The 9,646-nt window shown below is 39.5% G+C and overlaps 2 protein-coding genes across 4 annotated transcripts in view; both read left to right on the top strand.

The window, feature by feature from the left end:
* Nucleotides 1–3,916, top strand: part of LOC135114012 (short-chain dehydrogenase/reductase family 9C member 7-like) — a 5,777-nt gene extending 1,861 nt beyond the window's left edge. The window contains exons 3-6 of the mRNA XM_064029619.1: nucleotides 413–565; nucleotides 727–879; nucleotides 1,794–1,989; nucleotides 2,863–3,916. Of these exons, the coding sequence (XP_063885689.1) occupies nucleotides 413–565; nucleotides 727–879; nucleotides 1,794–1,989; nucleotides 2,863–3,025 (665 nt within the window). The 3' untranslated portion in view covers nucleotides 3,026–3,916. The remainder of the gene's footprint in view (nucleotides 1–412; nucleotides 566–726; nucleotides 880–1,793; nucleotides 1,990–2,862) is intronic.
* A 596-nt stretch (nucleotides 3,917–4,512) lies between these two features.
* Nucleotides 4,513–9,646, top strand: part of LOC135114011 (maestro heat-like repeat-containing protein family member 1) — a 33,357-nt gene continuing 28,223 nt past the window's right edge. Inside the window, exons 1-5 of one of the 3 annotated variants that reach the window (XM_064029616.1) lie at nucleotides 4,513–4,895; nucleotides 6,443–6,597; nucleotides 7,252–7,455; nucleotides 7,762–9,180; nucleotides 9,335–9,424. In XM_064029616.1, coding sequence (XP_063885686.1) covers nucleotides 4,877–4,895; nucleotides 6,443–6,597; nucleotides 7,252–7,455; nucleotides 7,762–9,180; nucleotides 9,335–9,424 — 1,887 coding nt within the window. In that variant the 5' untranslated portion in view covers nucleotides 4,513–4,876. The remainder of the gene's footprint in view (nucleotides 4,896–6,442; nucleotides 6,598–7,251; nucleotides 7,456–7,761; nucleotides 9,181–9,334; nucleotides 9,425–9,646) is intronic. The other 2 variants (XM_064029615.1, XM_064029618.1) reach the window with 2 other exon arrangements.

Here is a 9,646-nt window from a genome sequence, read left to right as displayed (position 1 = left end):
TTTGTCATCCTTAGCTCTACGGTCATGCAGTGCGCAAATATCAAAACAAAACATGGAATTTTTTGAGGTAGATGTGGTCAGCACGTACACGCTTGTTTAATTATGTCAAAACAAGAATGACTGGAAAAAAAAAAGAAAAAATAGTCTGTCAGCTTGTCTATTCTCGATGGATTTTCAGTGGTCTGGCCTTCACTAAATTTCAGTGGGAATTTGATTATCAGTTCTTTCTTATCAGCTTTCTGTGTCAATGAGATCTGTCATTCTTACACCCAGTCCTCACTTGGACTCTCGTTTGTATCAACAGCTCTTTATTGTTAATTACATTTGGTTTATACTAAATCAAACGAGCTGAGCTGAATATTCTAGTGACGCTGCCACTCTCAACACACGTCACCGTCTCCTCCTCCTCCAGACTTGTGGTGTCTCGTCAACAACGCCGGAGTGATGACATACGCCCACTGCGAGTGGCAGACTAAAGAGATGGTGACTAGCCAGGTTGAGGTTAACCTCCTGGGACTCATCCAAGTCACCAAGGTGCTCTTGCCCACCCTCAGGCGGAACAAAGGTATGAGATGTACTCCAGTCAGAGTCTCATAATGTGCAACTCATTTCATAACAATCTCTTGCAGTACTATGCGCACATTTATCTGTCTTGTATTTGTCTTACATTTCTTCTCATGTTGTGTCTTTGTGTGTGTGTGTGTGTGTGTGTGTGTGTGTGTGCAGGTCGGGTGGTAATGGTGTCCTCACCGGCGGGTCAAGTGGCCGTGCCCAACATGACAGTTTACGCCGCCACAAAATGGGGAGTCGAGGGCTTCTCTCACGCCCTTCGTCGGGAGCTAGCACCCCAGGGAGGCTCTGTCGTCCTCGTCAGACCTTGTGAGTACCTGCCATCCATATAAAGTGAAGGGAGAAGTAGGACACATGTTGAATTGTACTGATGTAAAAACTGCTGCTTACTTACAGTTCCTCTGTCACATGTTAGATACGAATAGACGCCTTGGAACACAGGGACAGACCAGTTACGTACAATGATAATAATATTCTCCAAGTTCTTACATATATCCATTTTATCCTCACATTTGTCCTTTTAGCAAACGATGATAAACTATGTATGTGTGGGTTCGATAATCCCATGAAAATTTAAATCCACTTCTTGCATGTGCCTGATTTTACGTGCTATCAAATATATATTACAAACAGTGTGTGTGTGTGTGTGTGTGTGTGTGTGTGTGTGTGTGTGTGTGTGTGTGTGTGTGTGTGTGTTTGTGTGTGTGCGTGTCGAATGAGATTATTTCACGTGTATGTGTGTATATGTATTAGATGTCTGTGATAACCAACTAATATTAAAAAACGCCATATATATATATATATATATATATATATATATATATATATATATATATATATATATATATATATATATATATATATATATATATATATATATATATATATATATATATATATATATATATATATATATATATATATATATATATATATTTTTTTTTTTTTTTTTTTTTTTTTTTTTTTTTTTTTTTTTTTCAATACTATGCATCACATCACGTATGTATCACTACTGAACTGTATGAATCTACTGTAAGAGGTGCTCCTAAAATCAAACCAATTTCATTAAAAATAATACATACGTTTGATGTAAGAATACAACTTTACCCCACGACAAAGTACCCCTAACCGTGAAACTTTAGGAATTATACCTGGTCCCTAATTAGCTCCTTGACTTTTAAGTGCCGAGATGACTCCCGCTCATCTCTCCATCTCCCCCATAGGCAACCTACCCGCAAACACAGGAATCCTCGCCCTCAACGCTGCTCACCTGAAACTGATGCTTGCGGCAGCCCCACCAGAGACACGTGAAGACTTCGGGGTTGCCATGATGGAGGCAGAGCAGGTCTTCCGCGAGCACTTCCAGGGTTCAGACCAGCTGCCACTGCCACTCAACGACCGCCTCCTCGCCTGCTTCAGGTACGCGGCCACGCTTACATCACCAGCCAAACACAGAGAAAAAAATCAGGAAGTCGGTTACGCTAGTTTTCTCTCTCTCTCTCTCTCTCTCTCTCTCTCTCTCTCTCTCTCTCTCTCTCTCTCTCTCTCTCTCTCTCTCTCTCTCTCTCTCTCTCTCTCTCTCTCTTCTAGTGCAGGATTTGCATACTGGTAGAGTTGTGATTATGATTAATTTTTTTTTGTTTCCTTGAGTAAGATTTTTAAAGAATTTTTGCCGTTACTTAACAAAAATCAAATTGATATACTTGAAGATATATAAATATACAATAAACTCTCTCTTTCTCTCTCTCTCTCTCTCTCTCTCTCTCTCTCTCTCTCTCTCTCTCTCTCTCTCTCTCTCTCTCTCTCTAATAGGAATAATAATAATAATAATAATGATAATAATAATAATAACAGTGATAATAATAATAAAAAGAAGAAGAAGAAGAAGAAGAAGAATTAATATTAATAATGATAATAGTAATGATAATAATAGTAAACATAATATAAAAGAAGACCGAGTTTATAATATCATAGTGTGCGCACAAAGATGATGGTTTGCTCGTGACATCAACCCCGCGGCCGCTATCACGATTGTCACAAAAACGATGCGCGGCAGAAGGAAGTGTTTAGCCGTGACTGCCAGTGACAGCGGCTGTACCCTGTGACACACCTCTTGGTTCAAAATGTCAAGGTTCTATGCCGGACGGGATGAAATTATCAGCACATCGTCCTGTCCGGAAAAAAATATAGATACCATTATCTTTTTGGAGCGGAGAGAGAGAGAGAGAGAGAGAGAGAGAGAGAGAGAGAGAGAGAGAGAGAACACTGATACATTCATGATTCTTTTCACAGATCGGCTATCATGAATCAGAATCCCTGCTTGACGTACTCAGCCGCGCCCCTGCCAATGATCCTGTCCCTGGACCTCCTGCAGCTGTTGCCCTACAACTGGGTGGACTTCCTTGTCGCCAAGAACTTTTACGATTTCATACTTTCTTTCGCTAGGAACAAGTAAACACCTCGATGTCCTCTACCCGAAAATATACCGATACAACTCCTTTTTTTCAGTACCAGTAGGGCAAGTTTTTATCTCCACCACCAGGGTTCATTCCCAGTCTGACAGGTGTGCTATAGCAAACATATGGTGTAAATAAAAAAAAAAGCAAATAAATAAATAAAAAGCTGAATACCATAGAGTTGAGTAAAGTGCAGTTATGATGTTGCGTAATCATATTTTTGGTGTCGACTAAGTGAACCTGCAAAATTATTAATGCATGGCAAAGGTATGAACTACAGATTAAGAGAACAAATGCACACACTCGTTGCATTCGTACCAGTAAACATTTTCCAAGCGTTTTCACGTGGGGCGAGCAGCAGATGCCATGTCCAACCATATCGCCACCACCCCACAGACTAAAAAGCGATAAGATTAAGCCGGACGAAGCCGTAGAGACAAAGACACTACTTTTTTTCTCTTTTATATGGGACGTGAATAAAACATTTTCATACTTGTGAAATAACTATGTCCATCGCAGGTTGAGCGTTTCAGAGTAGGAAAACTAGCAGTGAAAGCCTTCGTGAGAAGACTACACAACCAAAACTAACGTAACGATAGGTAGATCATATTATAAAAGTTCAAGTTTTAGTCGACGAGTAGTTCTAGCTTTGTTTGTCTCCAAATAAGAAATTTTGTTCAGTGTACGCATTCGCCTCGCTTTTACAGAATAGCTGTAGTTGTTGGTCAAACGCCATATAGCCCAGGGACGGTTCTCACTTCTCTCAACAGGCGGGCTTCCCGTGACCCATTACATAAACCATGATAAGTGATTGTAAAGGAAGACTAGCTCCTCTGATGTCCCACTTATTATATAAGAAATAAATGTAGTTTGATTACCATAATACATAGATTAAATGCTTTTATTTGTTGCAACCAGAACAAACATAGTGAAGGGTTTCTACCGAGGTCATAAAAGATAAGAGTACTCAAAAAAAATCCTTGGAAAAAAGAGAAAAAAAGAAAGTTGCAAGTCTAGTAGCAACAAGGTCAGGGCTAGCGAGATCAGTCAGGTATTGAATTATAAAACAGAGTGTACATCAATTATATGTTTATTTTACACACACACACACACACACACACACACACACACACACACACAGAGAGAGAGAGAGAGAGAGAGAGAGAGAGAGAGAGAGAGAGAGAGAGAGAGAGAGAGAGAGAATTTACCTAATCTGACATTTCCTCATAACAACTTCGGAGGTTCGCGCATGACTTTCCTCCTCAGTCCTACCCCCCATCTATCATAAAAAAAAAAAAGAAATATATAGATGAAAAAAAGAGAAAAAAAACACCGATAACTCCATACAAACATCCCTTTCCATTATCCATCTGTCAGATTAGTGTCCTACCTGATCCCTTCCTGTTCTACGCGTGCCAATGATACAAAGTAACTGCGCAGTAGATGAATAAACTGATGGATACATCGGTGGTAAAGAACGTACGATTATTCTCTTAGTCATCTTGCTTGCCCTTGTAGTTCCATTTAGGATATATTACGTAGATTTTAGAGTACCGTCGGGTAAAGTGAAGTCAAGAGGAGGGGATTCGGACGAGTGGAGCACGAGAGCTGAGTGTAAACATTTGCTGCCACGTCCAAGACCTCTGCATGATAAGTCTTGTAAATCATCGCATGGCATAAGAAAGCAGCATCAGGCGCCTTCACTCCTGCCACAGAGAGCACAAGACTCTTATGGAGGGGCGAAGTTCCTGAGGCAGTGGTAGTGTCACGTTCCCTGAGTCATCGTAATTGTCTGCCTGCCGGACACACCTGAGGCAGACATAGGTACACGCAAGGACGGACGAACAAATATGCAGGCTAAAGAAAAAGGTGAGTTTTTACTTGTTTTATACTACTACTACTACTACTACTACTACTACTACTACTACTACTACTACTACTACTACTACTACTACTACTACTACTACTACTACTACTACTACTACTACTACTACTTCTGTTTCCATACGTAGACTGCCCCATTGGTATTTCACCCATCTGGTGCACTGGTATACAGCGTAAGTGTCATGTCTGTGTAGATAAGTGGTTCATTAGTTAAGGTGCCTAATATGTTAGTGATGCTAAGTGAATTACATGTGTAGCAGTGTGTGATAAGATAACCCAGAAAAGGTCAGGTGCACGTGACTTCGGGGTTTGTCACCAGGAACTGGCCGGAATGTTATTAAATAATTGTGATGTCCAATCAATACGTGTCAGTTTATTTTCTTGTTATTGCAAAAGATCTTCATTATTTATCTAGGATAATTGATCCTTGTTATTAGTCTTATTTATTAATTATTATTTTATAGGTATTATTATTATTATTATTATTATTATTATTATTGTTATTATTATTATGTATATGTTATATTTTTCAACTTCAATTTTTTCAAGCTTCAATAAAAGATTGATTTCAGCAAAACACTGTACGATCTTAAAAAAATGTACACCTAAGTTGTCACACATAAATGCCTTTCTGGACGTATCTAAAATAGCATTCTTTCCCACACTTTTTTGCAGTTTTTTTTCTCAGGCAGTAAACCATCTTTCACTCTGAAGTTCAGTAGGCTTTTGCAGTCCTTATAATAAGTGCCTACAAAGTTCCCATAGGACAAGTAACTGCCTTCACAAGACAAAGATGACCATGAGGGTCCAGTTCATTGGTTGCCACGTTGAGAAATGACAGTCGGCCTTCTGCTGAATGCCTGACATGCCTTTAAAACAAATGAATTCTATAATTGAACCTTTGGTTGAAGCTTGTAAATGGTGGGCTTATCAATGGTGGCACATGATTGGTGCAAGGCTCTATAGACGTAATGACGAATCATACTACACTGCTACCCACAATTGTCAGTTAAAAACAATGAAAAGTCACTTATATATCAACTCTCAAGTAGTGAGGATGAATTGAGACTGGTGAAAGAGTGAAATTTTACTGAAAAAAGTACTAGGTAAGTAAATTTGGTATATCAATATAATTTTTTACTCCAGAGCACTAACTTCTTAACTCAGTAGGCACCAACATTTTGAGGTACTAACTTTGAAAGGCACTGATAAAACAGTACCAGTATTTCAAGGGTGTAAGAACTCATTTCTGACCAGTAGGTTTTGATATGTACAAATTTGTTTGATTTTTTCTTATAAAGAAGTAAATATGTAGACTGCTCTCTCTTTCCCTCTTTATATGAGTTCTTGGTATCCAAGGACTTCTGTGTTCTACTTTCTTTTGCAGATGATACTCCACATCCTTGGGGAAAGGCCAGTTGTGTGAAAAGTTATAATTTATGAGATTTTCTGCAACTATCTTGTCAATAGGCATTTCTAAGACAAATTTTGTATGTTCCTTTGATTACTAAAAGCTAATTATGAACTTGAAGGTTTGGTGTGGGGTCTCCTGGAGGCTGCTGGGGACGTGAATGATGGAGTGCGACAGACAGTGGCAAGTTCCCTCATTACATTGGGTCACCAGCATCCCGCACTTGTCCTCACAGCCATTCACAAGTTCATTTCTAGTCCACAGACTGCTCCTAAGGTAAGATTGCCACTTTCTTCTCAATACATTTAAAAGATAATGTTAGTTAGAATATATCCCAGATAAGTATTTTCTTGGACAACTTTAAAGACTGCCTACACAAAATGTTTTCTTTTATAACTTTAAAGACTGCCTACCTAGTTATGGTTTACAGGAGGGGAGTAATCTCATAGTAGCCCGTCTCTATATCTACCCAGTTTGGTCTTAAAAGCATGGACAGTTTCGGCATTCACAACGTCTTCACTGAGTTCATTCCATTTGTTCACACTACTGTGAGGAAGACTATACTTCTTGATGTCTCTTCCATAGTTAACTTTCTTCAACTTCTTACTGTGTCCCCTTGTAGTCTATGTGTCTAAATTTATAAAACATTCTTTGTCCACATTTTCCATACCATTTATCATTTTATAGATGTTTATTAAATTTTCTCTCTCTCTCCTATTTTCACACACACACACACACACACACACACACACACACACACACACACACACACACACACACACACACACACACACACACACACACACACACACACACACACACACAGATACACGAGAGAAAAAAAAACGATAATAATAACAATAATATGTGAAAGCAAATCCATGTAATAGTATCAGTATGTCATACACCACTGCCATCCTCTTACTATAGGTACATGTGCAGTCCATCTTGTACAATGTTGCTGAGAACATTATCCGTGAATGTGGGGAGAAGATAGACGATGCTGAAGTGATCTCAACATGGATGGATGGGGCAGTGAAGTTGCTGACACTGCCTTCAGTGTCACCAGACCTTCAAGAGGCAGCCTCTGGGTTCATGGTTGCCCTTGGAAGCTGTCCAGTTTATTGTAATGCTGTAAGTACATTGAGATATCCTGTAATAAATTCAAGGTCTTACATGATGGCACTTGGATGAACATTCTTCTTCATTATCTATTTTTAAACAATATGGCAACCAAGCTATTTTTAGCTTTTTAAGATGCAAATCCCTTAATTCTGGTGTTAGGTCATGTGGAATATTGGTATTAAACATCTATATAATGAAACTTAATTTAATTAATCAGTGGGCCAAGTTTGTCCTTTTGGTAAACTTGTCCATTTTTCCTTTATTTTCCTCATAACTTTATTAATTCTTTATACTAATTTGAAAATGTTCCCACAGGTAATGGAGAGCCTCATTGCCCAGATACAGACAGGAATGCTTCCATCTCAGAGTGTTATTGAAACTCTGGGAGCCTTGGCTGCTGGCAATGTGACTGGCACTGTACCATACTATAAGATCATTCTTGGACTCCTAGTTGGATGTCTTCCTGCTGTAAAACAAGAAAGTCTGAAAAATGCAATATGTGTCATGATAAACAAGTTCACAGAGGCAATATTAGAAGCTGTGGAAAACAAGGAGCCTGATCCTAACATATCACTGGAGTCATATGTAACTGAGAGTGCTGCCATATTTGAGTTGTTGGTCAATCTCTGGATCAAAAGTTCAGCTACCAGTGTGCGTCATGAAGCTATTCTGTGTCTTGGCCACCTGAGCCATCTGCTGCCCACTGACAAGCTAGAGGAGTTGGCAGGCCTGGTAGTAACCACCATCTTGTCAATGTACCGTAAAACTTCTTGTCCATACAGTCTTACATTTTCATTGGCACTAATCATGGATGCACTTATAAGGAAAAAAATCACTGAAGGGATGAGATTTCACGTAGATCACTTATTGAGTTCATTATTTACTCAAGTATGTGTCTCTCCAAATTATACTGAGCCCTTCACTGTCAAGAACCACTATGAGGTGCTCCGATGCTATGAGCTCCTTGGAGGGCAGTATCCTGAGAACGTGGTGGCCCACTTACTGCAAAGGCTTGAGAATGCTAGCTACCAGCAGCGCGTTGGCTCCCTTATGGTCATCAAGCACCTCATTAATAGCAAGACTCTTAGTGCTGAGAATGTAGCAAGTTTGATAACCACTCTGATTTCTATCTTGCATGATCCAAACAGCAAAGTTGTTAAGAGTGTTACACAAGTAATTGTTGCATTGTGTCACAACAACCACCTCACACCTCAATCTGGTGCTCCCTTCATCACATATCTAGTCAAGCACTCAGCAGGGCTGCCTTCACCTCAGACTAGACGCCCATCTCTGGCTGAACCTGAAGAAGAGTCGGTGCCAGTGGTGTGTCGTCGGGTGCTGCACCTCCTTGCTACCACTGTTGAAGCTGCTTTTCCATTATTGTGGCCACTGCTACTCACCTTTGTTTGCACTGCCGAGCATGAAGCAAGTCTTCCCACAACCATGGGTTGCCTGGCACATTTGGCTAAAACTATCTCTGAATTCAATGAGCAGGAACCTCTTCTTGTTGGTTCACCAGGCCCACCAACATCACCTGTGTTACTCTCACGACTGCTAGTCCTAAGTTGCACACCAGGAAATGGTGTGGGAGTGTCAGCTCTTACTTTGCTGCAAGGTCTGGCATCCCAAGTGAGCCCCAGAGTGGTGGACCCCTGGGAGAAAGATCTTCCACAGCTGCTGGCAACATTGCAGGACTTGACTGAAAAGGTTGATTTAGAACCTTCAGCAATTCATGTAAGTTTCACCTGTTAACCTAGACACTCCCAGTAATAATTTACTGTTTGGTTTTATAAATCTGTCTTTTCTTGAGATATTTGTGCAGTTCAAGAATGGCTGTATATCTTTGTCTCTAGTACATATACGTAACAGGTCTTGTTTTCATATACAGATGTGGCATGAGTCTTTACGAGATTTTCTTGGTGACACTATCACCAACATTGACAGTGAAGAATATACTATGAACCTAGGAAAAGCTCAGGTAAGACAAAATGGGTTGCATCACTCAAAGGATTTTATTTGGTACTACTTATTAAGAAAAGTTTTAATATTGGAGGATAACCTTAAAGGTGAAATGATATTGAATGAAGTATGATATTAAGTATGATATGAAGTAAGTTCATATCACATGATTATAATGAATGTTTAGTGAATTTCAGGAAAAAAATTTCATTGTTTCTTTTAAAGAAAACTGTAGCATTGA

Source organism: Scylla paramamosain, chromosome 27, assembly GCF_035594125.1.
Source record: "Scylla paramamosain isolate STU-SP2022 chromosome 27, ASM3559412v1, whole genome shotgun sequence".
Taxonomy (NCBI): Eukaryota; Metazoa; Arthropoda; class Malacostraca; order Decapoda; family Portunidae; genus Scylla; species Scylla paramamosain.
The sequence above is the reverse complement of the archived record's forward strand: the minus strand, read 5'-3'. Positions and strand labels throughout refer to the sequence as shown.